The 16,805-nt window shown below is 42.3% G+C and overlaps 1 protein-coding gene across 3 annotated transcripts; it reads right to left on the reverse strand.

The window, feature by feature from the left end:
* Positions 1-373: 373 nt before the first annotated feature.
* Positions 374-10,759, reverse strand: LOC310865381 (follistatin-related protein 1-like). Of its 3 annotated transcripts, none has more exons than XM_083774473.1 (11): positions 10,620-10,759; positions 10,324-10,396; positions 7,044-7,136; positions 6,125-6,254; positions 5,407-5,436; positions 4,933-5,063; positions 4,244-4,362; positions 3,948-4,060; positions 1,902-2,012; positions 967-1,064; positions 374-819 (listed from the first exon to the last, which is right to left on the reverse strand). In XM_083774473.1, exons 2-11 carry the CDS (start codon positions 10,390-10,392, stop codon positions 814-816), a joined length of 900 nt encoding a protein of 299 aa, XP_083630599.1. In that variant the 5' UTR covers positions 10,393-10,396; positions 10,620-10,759; the 3' UTR covers positions 374-813. The 3 variants fall into 3 exon arrangements, with proteins under 3 accessions (XP_083630599.1, XP_083630600.1, XP_083630598.1); XM_083774474.1 differs by having other exon boundaries at positions 7,044-7,133; positions 10,606-10,759; XM_083774472.1 differs by having other exon boundaries at positions 10,606-10,759.
* Between the last annotated feature and the right edge of the window lie 6,046 nt (positions 10,760-16,805).

Below are 16,805 nucleotides of genomic sequence, written 5' to 3' on the forward strand. Positions count from 1 at the left end.
GTTTCAGTGTATTGATCTATCTATCACACTTTTATTTTCTGTGTTTTGTAATTATTTATTGCCTTTATTCTAATTTATGCATAGTGAATTGTCTAAATAATTGCAGTGATTCTAATCAACTTTATTCTATTGTATGCCAGGGTTTTATAGTAGGCCTATAGTAGATTATCGGTTGGTTAATAAAGTCTTTCTAAGAAACTAACTGTATAATGGATCGAAGAACATATCAGGATCAGGATTAATTTCCCTTGTTCAAACTGAATTGCCATTTTATTGAAATTATGTGCATGAAGAAATGTAATTCAGAAAGAATAAAATAGTTACAGTAGGAAAATGCAAGAGTGAAAGTCAAAGATGTCTGGGAATCTTTTATTTTACACTTGAGTCTAATACAGTTAAATTATTATTATCATCCTTGTGTTAATAATTATAGTAACCTATGTATACATAGGCTATACATATATTAATAACAGTTCATACCATGTGCCATCAGTGAATACTTTCATCCAAAGTGTGTTACAGTATACCATAAGTGCATACATTTAGTAATATAATTAATACCAATTGAATCTTCAGCCAAGTGCTGGTGTTATGCTCAAAACAGAAAACGTGGCCGTATAAAAAGTACAAAAAACTAAAACTAAATGCCCAAAAGTTCATCCTGGTTATAACACTGGATAAGGCTTAGTGGCTTCATCATTTGAAACACAGAAATATAAAACTTTAAGTCGAGGAGGGCAGAGTTCTAAGCCTTGAAGCAGGCCAGAGTGAATTCAGTGGGCATAGCCTTGTTGTCCCCATGGCGGGTGTCTCCTAGCCCTAGAGAAACAGACAGTGTTCAGGGCGTTTGCACAACAGAGTAGAGATTACAGGAAACTGTACATGCCAGTAATGTACGGTAGCCTATATGACAGAAGACAGAAATGTCACAGAAAAGCCTTGCAGAATAATAACTGTGTGTCTAACCTGTAAAGCATTAAGTTCCGCTACTCTCCTGCTCCATTCCTCTTCTGTCATCTCTTCGTCCTCTCCTCCTGGGTTCTCTTCCACCTCTATTTGTTCCCCTGAAACACAAGATCAAGTTCATTGTGTGCGCGCGTACATGCATTACCGTGCGTACATACGTGCATGCTTGTGTTTGTTGGACAATCTACAGAAAATGTGTCATTTAGTAACAGGCGGACGGCAGTTGCTCAGGCGTGCATCGTGAAGTGTTGTGGATAAAGCAGCTATAGAATCATCGTTGAAAACATTTGCATTGTTTAAAAGTGTGAAATCGTGCAATAACTCTCTATTCTCCCCTCCGATTGGCCAGCGATTCAGAACGCTTCCCAAGGCATTTGATGCACTTTGCCCTCAACTGATTGGATAAGGTGACATACCCAACTCAACTCTTCTAATTGAACAATGTTCCTATAGAGATAGGCAACCACACTCTCAAATTCGCAGGATTGGATCTTTCTATGACAAAAAACATCGCATGGATGCACCTGGGACGTATCCTCAGTGATGTATGATGTATCCCAAGGTCATCAGGGTTTCGGGTCTCTCGAACATCATAACCCTCACCCAGCCGGGGTGATCAAGTCCCGATTTATGTCCCAGTAGCTACCCTCAATCAGTCCCCCTAGGGCAAAACCAGGGCCACACAATCCGTTGGAACTACTCCAGAACAACTTTGCCAGGGCTGGGTTTGTTGGGTTTGTCGGGCTTCCTCCTCACTACCTTTTGTAGTTATTGCTAGCTATTGCTTAACAGGTCATTAGTTATATTTCAGTCATTGTAAACTGCATCATTGAATTGTAAAATTAAATTAGATACAGTACTTGTTACTGCAAAAGTAGTGGAGTTAAAGTAACGCATTACTTAACTTCCAATGCTGGTGTTTCTACGGTACTCACCATCACAGGTCAGAGCTGTGCACACCCAGCTGCCACAGGCACACACACACCTGTTACACTCCATCTGAGTTTCAGAGCCATCCTCAAACACCTCGTCCTCTAGAGCACATTCTACACACACACACACACACACACACACACACACACACACACACACACACACACACACACACACAAAGCACAGCAAGATGAATACATTTACACAGATAATTAGGTAAGAAATTAAGGCCTGCTGGAATACGCAACGTGAATATAAAAATCACACCTGTGTGAACCGAGTGGTGCAACTCCCCTCCCCCCCCCCCCCCCCCCTCCTCTCTCTCTCTCTCTCTCTCTCTCTCTCTCATTAGCAGGCAGCAGGCACAGCATACCCCTCTCTCTGTTTCTGGCGCCCCCTACTGGTATTAATAAGTCACATACTCGTGTCGTTCCGATTTCACACATGCCCACACCACTCGTGCTCATGACTACACACAGGTACACAGACATTGCTGGTTGTAGGAGTAGTTGCACCACTAAAAAAATGGTCATGGTCATAAAAAGTAATGAGCATTCGTTTTTGGCCTTCTGAACAGAATATAAATGTTTTGCATTGCTTCATTGATTTGATTGTGACTGTAGGTCGCAGTTTATTATGAAAACCTGCAAAACCTGTCGGTCACACCTCGTGACACGCTCCATATATGGCCAATACATAATTAATTCCATATGTTGATCTGACCTCATCATACCCTGTACACTCAAGACATACCCTTAGATCTCTATATATGGAGCTATGTTGAACTGATCAAACCCTGTACACTGAGTCAAGACACTGCCCGTGCTGCCACCCTTAGATCTCCATATATGGAGCTGACCTGTTCCGACATTCCATATGTTGATCTGACCTCCTCAAACCCTGTACACTCAAGACACGCTCCATATATGGCCAGCCCTCATCAAACCCTGTACACTCAAGACACTGCCCCCGCTGCCCAGAAGCAGCGAGTGCATTCTCCGGCAGCGGCAATGAGACACGGCGCTGCCGGGGAGAGGGCCCGGCAGCTGCCGGAGCAGGTGGTGGATTATGACAGCTCCGTACCGTGGCAGTGTCAGTCCGTTCGCAACTACCGGTAACAGCCGCATCTGCCGGGGAATTATGTCACTCCACTGCCGATCCGTCTCGTGGCCGCCGCTCCACGCCGCAACTGCCGGTTAACAGTTTGACTGCGGAAAACGATTTATCAGACTTTTAATCAACCCCCCTTCACTGCCGAGATTGTTGTATTACCTTTAGAGCATACGCTGAATTATTTGGGCTTTTAATCCGCGAAAATCGAGCGAAAAAAGCTTCCCTCGTTTGTTATGAACGACCACACCACCCGCCATCTTGGTACACCCGGAAGACGCAGCACAGGACCCTCCTCCATGAGGCGTTGAACCCCATTCGTTTACATTGGCCTCAATTTCCCAGAAGCCCTAGCAGCCCACAGCATGTGACGATTTCCGGTTTCATCTCAAAACAGATGCATCTTCTCTCTTTCTCCGCGGCGATGACGGATTTTCTTTTTTTTGTTTACATTACGGCGGATTAAACACATAAAACAAAAGGCGCGTATGTCCGATATGGCAGCGACAATAACCTGGAGTAATCCATTCAAAGCACGGAAACTGTTAACAGCCGAGAGAAGGGGCGGCATCTGCCGGGGAAGCTGGGGGGGATTATGACACTCGACTGCCGCTCGCTTCCGCGGCAGTGTGTTGGTCCGACATGCGTTGTGTCGCACTTGCGGTTAGGTTAGGGTTTGGGGTAGAGTGTCGGACTGATGCCGCTGCCGGAAAATGCACTCGCTCTCCCTCCCGCCGCTACCCTCACATCTCCATATATGGAGCTGACCTGTTCTGGCATTCCATTATGTTGATCTGACCGCTCATGCCAAAGCGCCAGCGCTCGCCCAGCAGTCTGCCGTCACCCAGGCAGATGCGTGCACGCGACCTCGCCCTCAGGGTCGTCTTATACTGGTGGATTGATTTACAGATTCATTAAAGATAAATTTGTACTATTACGTCTCTCAGGTGGTTGGTAGGTGGGCGTCAGACAGTTGATGAACTCAGCTAGACTCAGCTTCCAGTCAGCATTCTCATCTGATAGCTCTATCAAAGCATCTACACACAGAGACCTAGAGAGAGAGAGAGAGAAGTAGAGTAACAAATAGGATCCTCCACATGTTGACATAAAAAGACATCACTGCGTCATGTGTATTTGTAGGCCTGTGTGTGTGTGTGTGTGTGTGTGTGTGTGTGTGTGTGTGTGTGTGTGTGTGTGTGTGTGTGTGTGTGTGTGTGTGTGTCAGTGTATATACCTCACTAGCCGACTATTCTCCATACTGTGAGAGTGTGTGAGGTTGAGGGCGGTGTCATTGTGTTCTAGGAATCGCAGAAACTCTGTCGAATCAAGCTTGGAATCTCCATTATCATAGACCTGTCAAACACAAACACAAACACACAAACACACAAACACACACACACACACACACACACACACACACACACACACACACACACACACACACACACACACACACACATTTTAAATGTTTATTTATGTCCACATGATGAGAAGTACAGGAATACCTTGTTACTGTACAAAGGACATAAACACTGCCAGTGCAGTTTGACAATGGGAGAGCAGCCAGTTACAACGTGCATGGACAGCAAAGCAAAGCTGACATGTCGGACACAGGGCAGCACACACACACACACACACACACACACACACACACACACACACACACACACACACACACACACACACACACACACACACACACACACACACACACACACACACACACACACACACTGTAATTCTATGGTGCTGTAGATTCTAATAAATAGGCAATTGATCGTCCATAATCCCATATTACTCACATAATTATAAGTGAATTGTGAATTCTTCACATCACAGTTGTTCAACACTATACAGTAGCTACAGTATAACTAATACACAAGTAGGCCAGGCCCGGATGCAAGACAGCCACACTGCTCTGACCTGGAAGTAAGTGTGTAAAAGGTCACGGACTGAGGACCCGTTTGAGGACAGGCTGGACGGTTCCGCTTCTTCCTGAATCCAGTGGATCACTCTTTTCCTCAGCCAATCACGATCAGACAGGAAACACACAACTATGTTCACGGAGACAGACACTTTGAAAAGCTCGTTTTGCATCACAACAAGCCATCAGTCCTCTACTACAGTGGGTCATGAGTGAATATCCCTTACATTTTTGAGTGGTGCTAGCCACTCCAACTACCAACTATGTGTGTCTGTCTGTCCGTCCGTCCCCGCACACAGAGATACAGAGACATTTCTCTTGTGGGTCCCGGAGAGACAGAGACATTTCTCTTGTGGGTCCCAAGCTAAAAGGTGTGAGAACAGGAAACCGCTGCTCCACAGTATATAATGTGTTATAATTGATAACTGATATTATACCAAACCTGTGTATTAAATAATGAGCTGTAAACTTACTAGGGTTGACATCTGTCCTTTTCTTCTCTTCTGGAAATAGAAACACACAACAGTCACAACTGTTATACTCCAGACACATTAACCCATTAAGACCTGAGGCCAATTCTAATTTACAAATCACTTAAGAAATCCTAACAGTTTTCTGAAAAAGTAAACGTATGTTGCTATACCACTGGTGCTCAAACAATTTCATAGTAAGGACCCCCAAAATTATATGTGTTTGGCCGCCGACCTCCATCTCCAAATACTTTGCAGAGACCCCCAGAAGCAAACATTTTGAGTGGGGCCTGCAGCCTAACCGCTGGCCGTGTGTCTGTATGTATGCATGTCTGTCTGTGTATGAGTACAAACAGCTGTAATCCCACTAGGTGACCTGCACTGGCACTGTTGAGCAGCCTAAAGGGCCATTCACACTGAGAAATATAACTAACTGCAGCCAGCCAGTAGCAGGCTCGGCTCCATAATGAAATTACCGAGGGGGCAGTTCAAAATGGTGATGGTTTTTATATAGTATAAAACAGTGTACATGAAACTAAAACTGAGGGGGCAGAATATGCAACTGAAGGAGCCTGGCCAGCGGTGTTGTTGAGCAGCCAAAATTCCCAAAATAGCAGATGTGTAAACATGAGTGTAACATGTTTACACTCATGTTAACATGTGTGTGTGTAGTGTGTACAGTATTATTATTACGTGCGTGTGTGCGTGCGTGCGTGCGTACCTAGACACTTTCCTCTGTGTGCCACGTGTATCTTGGTCTGAGTGACACAAGCCTCTCGATGCAGCTCACAGTGGTTCCTGTAGGATCTACCGTTACTTCCACACACCCAGTGCTCCGATGCCTCACACTGCTGGAGAACCACAGAGACAGAAAACTAATGTTATACTCACATATAAACAAACTAATGTTATACTCACATATAAACAAACTAATGTTATACTCACATATAAACAAACTAATGTTATACTCACATATAAACAAACTAATGTTATACTCACATATAAACAAACTAATGTTATACTCACATATAAACAAACTAATGTTATACTCACATATAAACAAACTACTGTTATACTCACATATAAACAAACTAATGTTATACTCACATATAAACAAACTAATGTTATACTCACATATAAACAAACTACTGTTATACTCATATAAACAAACTAATGTTATACTCACATATAAACAAACTAATGTTATACTCACATATAAACAAACTAATGTTATACTCACATATAAACAAACTAATGTTATACTCACATATAAACAAACTAATGTTATACTCACATATAAACAAACTAATGCCAATGTGCAAGCAATAAGCATTGACAGTCGTCTACAACAGTGGTTCCCAAACTTTTTCATGTAAAGGTCCCCTAAATCGACATTTATTAGCCTGCGGACCCCCATTTGAAAAGATGTGCCAGGGATAGAGATTAGAGAAGAGTTTTATTACGGTTCTAGCAGTGATTCTCAACCATTTTCAGTTCAAGCACCACCAGTTGGACATGCATTAGGCTACGGACCCCCCATTTAATGGCATTCTTTTTAATCTACAATTAGGGGCCTTTGGCACACCTTCATTCATACAGAAAGAGCACCATGCAATCTTAAAAATGGAGATTACTATTACCTGTACACAGTGACAGACTGGTTGTCCTTTGTCGGTCGATACACACTCTCTGCCTGCTCCACAGAATGTCTTATCACACACCGAATGGTCCTGCTTGCGTGCATGTGCACACACACACACACACACACACACACACACACACACACACACACACACACACACACACACACACACACACACACACACACACACACACACACACACACAGCGAGAGAGAGAGAGAGAGAGAGAGAGAGAGAGAGAGAGACAGAGACAGAGACAGAGACAGAGACAGATTTCCGTTCATTTTCTTTCAAGATGAAACTGAACTAACACCTTATTCACCTTCACGTCTAACTGGCAATCTTCGAAAGCTAGTATACATCTCAAATTTTTCTTTTGATCTATTTATTAACATTTCCATGTGTGTGTGTGTGTGTGTGTGTGTGTGTGTGTGTGTGTGTGTGTGTGTGTGTGTGCACGAGAGAGAGTGAAAGAGTGTGTTTGTTCCAGACTGCAGATGGTGACCTTTGATCTTCAATTCAGAGAGTCCACACACCATTTAGCATGACAACAACATACACACACGCTCCAGTGTGTGTGCGTGTGTGTGTGTGTGTGTGTGCGCATGTGCGTCATCTGGCCAGTAGTATAATAGCCGCAGGTGTTGAGGAGAGGAGCTCTGACCCTAAACTCCCAAATGTCTGGCCGTTTAAACCATCATAAATCTGGTTCTAACTCACAGGTTACTTAATCTTTCTAGTTCTCATAAATGTTAAATGTTAAAGATCAACCTCTTGTCTGCTTCCGGTTACGGAATTAAAGTAATATTTATTTAAGCAAAATAGACATATAACATAAAACTAATTCTCACTAACACACACACACGGTCAGTTTACTATAGGTGAAACACACTTCCACCTAAACAGAGGTTTAAACGCATTCCAGACATTCCTATTATACTTATGGGTCTCACACACACTCACACGCTTGTGCACGCTCACACACACGTCAGACAATAGATACATCTGCTGCCTCTGAATCTCCATCTGACATCTGGCACACACCAGACCTGTTGAGACCAGCTGAGACCCCCCCACCCACAAACACACACACGCGGGCGCGCACACGCTATGTGGAAGCCAGTGTTTCCCGTACTAATATTAGGTTTGATGTTTTGACACTAGTTTTACTAGTGTCAAACTACTAACTAAGGGTATCCTGTTATGCAGTATTTAAATACTTTATCCTGATGACTCTAGGGGCTCTATTTCCATCCATGCTAAACCCCTTATCCCTAAATTAATTTGCCTTTTTTTTTTTTACTATTTTGAAAAACATTTTTGAATAGTTCAACTAGCTGATCTACATCGACGTGTTGTGAACTTTTAAATTTCATTTTTGTTAGTAGTTTAGGGATAAGGGGTTTAGCATGGATGAAAATAGAGACCTAGGACTTTTTGAAGGATGCCAAGTTAACATAACATCTTGTCCAAAATATAAACTTTTCAGGAAATGGCCATGCATTCAAAATATATTGTATCTTGTACGTACAAGATAATATCTCGTCTGTACAAGATATTATCTTGTACGTACGAAATATTATCTTGTACGTACGAGATAATTATTATCTTGTACGGCCAAGATAATATCTTGTACGCACGAGATAATATCTTGTACGTACGAGATAATATCTTGTACGTACGAGATATTATCTTGTACGTACAAGATAAAATATATTTTGAATGCATGGCCATTCAGAGGCTCCGTAGTAAACAAACAAAAAAAAACATGTTTTAACAACACAATACTTCCTCATCAAAGGTTTTTGACCATTAATATGGAGATGTTTCAATCTATCAATGATGGAAAAAACAACTATCGCCGAAGTTGGAGTTAGATGGTTTGACCGACAGTTTGAGGATCAAATGGAGTTAAAGCGGGAACCCCTTTTGGTGGTTACATACATTATGTTATAATTTAGCTATTGAAAAATAGCAGATCTACAAACTTTTATAGGTCTGCTATTTGTTTAAACATTCATTTATTTTCTTTTTGACGTCAGGCCTGAATGGGTTAAGACATTTAGTCAGAAATTACTTTTCATGGGTCCAATATTTGGAAAACCCACGCACAAACGTAAAGGGTTAAGGGTGTATTATATATATATATATATAATTTTTTTTAAGGAAAACGTTGAAAAATGTGATGAATAATTTGTGACGCAAGCAGTGTTTAAAGAGAATTGTGCACAGAAATATCCTTAGTTTTAAATTGAAGCGACGTGTAAAACCAAATCCATTTGGTTCCACTTGTACAGTGTTCTAACACTGAGGACTTTACAGTGTGGTATGATGAAGACACTCACATGCTGCAGGTCGACAGCTGGAGGGAGGGCAGGCTGTGTTATTACAGAGCGGAGGCGCCTCTGTAGCCATTAATCAAACAAACCTTAATCACATACTGTACACTGCAGTACACTACACACCTCAAGGCATGTGGGCTACTGTGCTATTGTACGTGCGCGTGAGTGTGAGTATGTTTTGTGTGTGTGTGTGTGTGTGTGTGTGTGTGTGTGTGTGTGTGTGTGTGTGTGTGTGTGTGTGTGTGTGTGTGTGTGTGCGTGTGTGTGCGTGTGTGTGCCTGTAGATTTCAATAATGATCTTCCACAATGGATAAGAATTAAAAGTCAGACTGTCAGACTGAGCGAAATAGGCTACATCTTAACACACGCACACACAAGACTGCTTGCAGGCATGTGCGCATGCAGACCCCTCTCACCTCAGCGATATTGAGCATGTACTGCAGGTCTTCCTCGTGTCAGAAGTCGACATTTGTCTTGACTCTGTCACTCCCTTTGACAGATTTATTCCACGGACAGAATGACTCGTCACAAAAAGCTGTTTCACAATGGTTCACTATAAGGCCAAACGGGTAATTGGTCTAGAGTGAGGAATGCCAATACCTACATAAATCATTTGTATCAAAACATAAAATAATAATATTATAATAATATAATATAATGATCAGTTTTATAACAACACAATCTTCTACCGCAGAGGCAGCTATAAACAGTCATGTCTGTTTAACAAAAGCATAAATGAAATTGACAACCATCGAGGTCCCAAAGTTTTCAGGTTAGTGATGGAGCAGATTTCTGTCCGTCCGTCTGTCTGTCCGTCTAGAAGTATGACTGACCACCAGTAAATGGTGTATGTACAGTACTACTATGTAGTATAGGCCTACTGCATTCTATTGTTCATTAATATTAATTGAGTAAAATGTACCGTTCTGGGCTTACCTTGTTGAGAGGAGAGGAGGAGACAAGAGGGGAGAGGAGTAGTAGTAACCACAGCATGTTAGCAGTCATCCTCCTGGAGAAGAGAAGAGAAGAGAAGAGAAGAGAAGAGAAGAGAAGAGAAGAGAAGAGAAGAGAAGAGAAGAGAAGAGAAGAGAAGAGAAGAGGAAATTAGAAATGACCAAACTTATGTTTACCATTTTCCACAATCCACTGCAAGAATAACACAGGCGAAAACAAACATCACTAACAGTTATAAGAAGAAAAGGCAAAGTAAAGCCATACCAGTCTCAACACACCCAGGCTTCTCAGGTCTCTGGGACCAGTTGGTCTGTCTGCAGCCAGTCAGTGGGCTCAGAGAGGAGCAGACATAGAAGTATACATCCGACCAGTCACTTCCACCACAGTGAGCGTGGGAGGTCAGATGTTTTTAATGAGAAAAGCATAAATCCTGTCTCCAGTCGGTCTCGAGCAGCGCAGTCTGCTCTCAGTGCTCTGAATCTGATCTACTGCTGGACAAGGAGAGAGAGAGAGAGAGAGAGAGAGAGAGAGAGAGAGAGAGAGAGGAGGGCGTTAGAGTGGGATGAAAGGAGGAGGGATGAGAGAAGAGCAGCTGTCCAGAGAGAAGCAGCATAATATTATGCATTTCACTCACAGATGGAAACACAAAGGTTTACACAACACTTATCGTTGCTGTCGGGCAGAAACCTCTTATCTCCATATTTAGTTTTGTTTGTGAATTAACGCCATACTTGAGATCATACTGTCTACAGTCACACAGAAGTATCCAAAATAGCAAAACGCATGCAGCACGATATATATATATATATATATATATATATATATAGTATATATAATGTATATAAAATGTATTTAAGGTTTGTCAAGTTTTTTTTTTTCTTTACTTACTTTACTTTACTTTACTTAATTCATCCTGCACCATTTAACAAACAAATTACAAAAAATTGGAAGAAAAGAAAAAGTGGAATAAAGAAAGTAGTAGTAAAATAAATAAGAAAAACACATCATTACGGCCCTACTTTCTCCCTAGTATGGCTGAAAATGAAAACTATTAAAAAAACTATTAAAATAAACTATAAAAAATATGTATTTTTAGTGCTAGAATGTGTGTCATTTGCGATGGTTTTTAGAAAACCTTATGCCCTATCACCATATCAAAAAATCAAAAACATAATTGTCACCAAGTGCACAATCTTAATGATTTTGGATTAATTCCTTCCCAGCTACACCCAGTCTACAGGCAGAGGAACAGACGCTCCAAGGGCTGCTGCCCTGCAGTGGGCTGCTTTTACCAGCAGATGGCAGAGTAGCCATTTCGATAATGCTGGACACACATGTTCAACATTCTACATTCATGTTTTCCCTATGCAAGTAAGAGAGTAATATTGTTGTTCAGCTCACTGACATTACACCAATAAGAAAAACAGCACTATGGCAATAACATAAGTTAACACTAGTAGTAGTATCATCACCTCAGGTGGTGTTGAACTAACCTACCTGCTTACCAGTTGGAGACTATAGGGTCAAAGAAACCAACAGTGTTGGCTAATGGGAAACCAGTAGGGATTAGGGAAGGCCATTCTCTGACCACTCCCAAACCTGGTCTGGGTGCCTGCTGTCACTTTGCTTAATCATAACAAAAGAGGCAGAGAACAGTGGACACACAGGAGTAACTGAAGTTATAGAATCTCAACTAAAATAGACAGAAACTCTGCAGTCTACATAATAATCAAGCCAAGGTGATGTGATGTGAATAGTCAGTGATATCAGTAGTGTAGTGCATTAGTGCATATCTATTATCTAGCCTGGGTAAACCTGCCAGATTTCTGGCAGAATTAAATGTTGTCCAGCAGGGGGAGTGGTTTTACCCAGGCTAGTGCATATCTGGATGTGTGAAACTGTAGCTATGTGCAAGAGCAAAAAGGAACTCAGAAACAAAACCAAACCAAACAAAACCAAACAATTGTAGGTCAAGGCTTTTAAGTTCTTTCTAGTATGGCATCTAGAGTGAGACAATCCGGCGGTGAACTTAAAGACTCCAAGGCACTCCGTTCAGTGAAGTTCAAAAGCCTTAATTGGTCTATGGCTTTGCAAAGTAGGTGACCAAGCAATGTGTTTTTCGGCCCAGCGGCCTTCATAAGGGTCTGATCACTATGATATGTGTACACACTCATTATATAGCGACCAGACCACAAACTGTCAATCAGCATGACAACAAAATGTCTGTCACAAGAAATACAAAATGCTATACACACACATGACATTCCACAATGTTCACATATGCTTGTCCCTATGGTGCAAATGGTAAAAAATGACAACTAGCGTGTCAGAATGTATGGGAAGTTAGGAACAGGGGCAAATAACTCGTAAACACAATCACATTGTAGTCTATACACCACATGAGTAGAGTTGCAGATTTCTGTCCACAAACAGTGATGGAAGAAGTAGGTTTTACTTAAAGGGATTGTGACATTAAAAAAAAGGTTTTGGAATTGTTCTTATTTTTTTTTAGGTTTTCTAATCTCAATTGCACCCAAAAAACATGAACTTTTAACATTCAGTAGATTTTCTGTGATCTGGGGTTTTCTGGCTCAAACAGGTGCTCTGATTTGCCGGCAGTTTGTGATGTAAGATCCTGCAAATCCCATATACTGTATGTCAATGGGATTTGCCAGCAGATGTCACTGTTTTCACTGTTTTGCCTGTTTTCATTGTAGCTCAAAAGGCTTCCAAACCCCAAAGAAAACTTCAGACCACAGAAAATCCACTGAATGTTCAAAGTTCAGGTTTTTTGGGTGTAATTGAGGTCATAAAACCTAAAAGAAAAAGAAATGAAAATGAATGTCATAAAACCTTTAAGAAAAACTATCAATACTGCAATGCATATATACTGTACGTGGAAATCCTGTATTAAAAATGTAACCTAAGTAAAATCAATAGTATTGACTATTGACATCAAAATACACTTAAAGTACCAAAGTACAAAGTAAAGGTACAATATTTCCCTCCGAGATGCCGAATAATAAAAGTACCTTAGTACCTTAGTTACGGTACTTGAGGTCAATGTACTGTAGTTACTTGACACCACTGATGTCCTTAATGTCACGAGCCAGAAGTGTACTGTACCTCAGAACGAAAATACATCGCCTGGATGCAACTGGGATCCAAGGTCATCGGGGTTTCGGGTCTCTCGACCATCATACCCCTCACTCGGGTGACCCAGCCGGGGTGATCAAGTCCCGACTTACGTCCCAGTAGCTATAATAATAATAATAATAACTTTATTTATATAGCACTTTTCTGGACAAAGTCACAAAGTGCTGCACAACAAATTCACAGGAAAGCATATTCATATACAATATAAAAACAACAACAATGTAATAGATAAAAATAAAAAATAAAAAATACCGACAGAATACAGTGAACAAACATTCAACGGGGCTAGGGGGGGAATGCTTTTCTGAACAAGTATGTTTTGAGAAGAGTTTTAAAAGATGCAATGGTATCTGCTTGTCGGATACAATACCTATACCCTCGATCAGACCCACTAGGGAAAGACAGGGCCTCAAAATCCGTTGGAACCACTCCGGAACTACTGTGCCGGGACTGAGAGGTACAATTCTGGTATGTGGAGGGACTAGGCTCTGTGGGTTGCCTCCTGTCCGGGCCCCTCCTATACGTCTCACCAGGTCCACTCCTGCTCTCACCAGGAGTACCGCCAGGACCTGTGCGTTGCACCAGACTCCCAGCACCAGACACTTCATTCAGGAGTGGTGGATTCTGGTTCTGCAGGCTCCACCGCTGGGCAATGGTAGTACTGCAGACTCCACTTGCGGCTCGAATGGCCCTCATTGAAGGTTTTTGGGCTTCCTCCTCACGGAGGAATGGAGGATGCAGGCTGGGGCGCCAACCCATACTGCTCCCGGGGTGCCGTCTACATTCCGGCTGTCAGTAAAGTATATCTGTCCAGAGTTGGAAACACGGACGTCTCCTTCCCAAAGATTTTGCTTTAGTGTTTGCATGGTTCAATATGTCATTTCTGTATCCCCTTTGATACATATTAATGACTTGTTGGTCAAAGTCATCATAGTCCCAAAATCCAAAGGGAATGTTGGAGACGAGACTGGATCCAGGATCCAGCTGTCTGCCCATAGTGTTGCGGTCACTGCTTTTTCTATAGATAGATGTGTGTATGTATGCTGCCATTCTCGTCCCTCGATATCTTTATGTCAGGAAAGCAAACCAAATAATGTTTCCTGTGTAGGAGAGAACGAATGGCATTGGCTGGCCTGGTTATTATACCGTACACCACTACACCTAAGGGGATGATTGTGTTATCCCCAAGATACACCTTCAGCACCTTCTAGCCTGGGATCCAGACTGATTCAAATACATCTGGAATCCAGGCTACCCTGGAACTACACAGGAGCAGAAAATAAGTTTAAATAAAACTAGAAAAGGTGCCCCTCGGGGCACATGTTTCCACCAGGGCAGGTCAGGTTGTGGCCTCCTGGTGGCGCTATAATAAGCCAATGTGAAAAGGGTGCCATTTCTTCTTATGCCTTGGATGGCAATTGGATGATTTGATGGAAGTGTAACACCCAGGAATCAAACCTGGGTCTCCCGCAGAGCACTCACGCACAGCAGGGTGTTCATAATGTACACCTTACTCCCTTCTCTCTCTGTCCAGCATTTCTCCACCACGTCTTTCAGTTTCTTCCTCTCCTATACATTCTTATTCTCCCTTTCCTCTGTCTCCAATTCCTCCATCCGCTCACTTCTCTAATTTTCTCCTATTATTCCACCCTTTCCCTGTTCATCTCTCTCTCTCTCTGTCTCTCTCTCTCTCTCTCTCTCATTCCACCCGCTTTTCCTCTTCCTCATTGTCTTCCTCTCTCTCAGCTGTGTTGGTGTGATTGAAAAGCTTATGTCAGAAGAAGTGCTGAGGTCAGATAATTTCACCCTCCTGGTGTGTGCTGTAACACCAAAGCACATCCTATAAATAGTGCTTGCTTTCCAGCATTGTGTGTGTGCGTGTGCGTGCGTGTGTGTATACACTTGCGTGTGTGTGTGCGCACACGTGTGTGCACGCTGTGTGTGTGTTCATTTAAGGAAAGGTATGTTATCGTCCTTCTCATGAGTTTAATGCATGGCGATAACAGAGGTGTGACACATGCATAGACATGCAGACAGACTCACACACTCACAAACACACACACACAAACACTCATTCTGGTACGGGGTGTGAGGGAGGATGAGAGGGCTGCACGCTGACAGGAATTAGAAGTCTGCTCACACTCTTTCACTCTTCACCCTGCATGGCACCCTCCCTCCGTCTCTCAATCTCTCACACTGACACTTTACAAAACTTTACTTAGTTAAAATCTATAATAATAAGAAGAAAATAAAAACTTTGGAGGTTTGGCCCTATGTGAACCCAACCCAACATGCCTGGGTGTCACAAGTGTGAAGCCTTTTGTAAGAATGTCAAACGAGAGAGATCCAAGAGATAATGCAGCATCTATACAGTGATTTACAGTCGACGCGGGTGCACCGACAGTGTGTTCTTAGAAGTGCATTTCAAGACGACATAGAATCAGCTTGTCTATATTCTAATAGCCTCAGGTGTGCGTAGGTAGGGCATTCCAGAGTCTAGGGGCTTCACAACGAGAGCTCAATCGATCACCCTTTGAGTTGCTTGGCGTGATCTTGGGACCTTTATGAGAGGACCTCAGGCTGCAGGGAGGCTCATAATAGGCAAATAGGAATAGGGAGACAAGAGCTCAACAATATATTCTGTTGCTAGACTCTTTTGGAGGGAGGGCGAGCTACAAAAGTGGTCTTTGGCATGCTACTCTACCAAAAGTGGTATATACCACTTTGAAAAGCGGCATACCACTTTGAAAGCTTTTGTGACTGACAAGGTCACAAAAAGTCTCTCTCTCTCTCTCTCTCTCTCTCTCTCTCTCTCTGATAACAGGTTCCAACTCCTCATCATCTTCATTGTCTCCACCAGGCTGAAGGCATGGGGAGAGAGTATGTTTTACACTCACTGGATGCCAATGATGCCAACGATGAACCTCTGCCCCAAACTTTCCAGAACGGCCTGTTATAGCGCCACCAGGAGGCCGACTTTTGAAAAACTTATTTTTTTATATTGCTCCTCCAGATTCTGTCCAGAAACCCTGCAAATCATTACACACTATCTCTATAGTTATGTGTTCAAGACGGATCTGTCCGATATTTCATATTCCATCCTAATTGGCTAACATTGGCTTTCAAAGATTGCAGGATTGGCCCATTTTGAACAAAAAGCCTCAAATCATGAACACAGCGTGCAATTTACTGTATGTGGAATCTTTCACGCACTTTCCTACTAGGCTGAGGAATATATCCAACCCTTTTCAAATTGGCCTGTTATAGCGCCACCAACAGGTGGATTTTTGCAAAATATATTTTTGGAA

This window comes from Protomyctophum parallelum, assembly GCF_964188405.1.
Source record: "Protomyctophum parallelum genome assembly, chromosome: 10".
Lineage (NCBI taxonomy): Eukaryota > Metazoa > Chordata > Actinopteri > Myctophiformes > Myctophidae > Protomyctophum > Protomyctophum parallelum.

What these genes read in the sequence shown, in the direction of transcription:
- LOC310865381 (XM_083774473.1), bottom strand. Translation starts at nt 10,392, where the DNA reads ATGACTGCTAACATGCTGTGGTTACTACTACTCCTCTCCCCTCTTGTC. An exon ending in ACACAGAGGAAAGTGTCTAG is followed by an intron (nt 5,437 to 6,124) that starts GTACGCACGCAC and finishes TTCTATTTCCAG; the next exon opens with AAGAGAAGAAAAGGACAGAT. An exon ending in AAGGACAGATGTCAACCCTA is followed by an intron (nt 5,064 to 5,406) that starts GTAAGTTTACAG and finishes CCGTGAACATAG; the next exon opens with TTGTGTGTTTCCTGTCTGAT.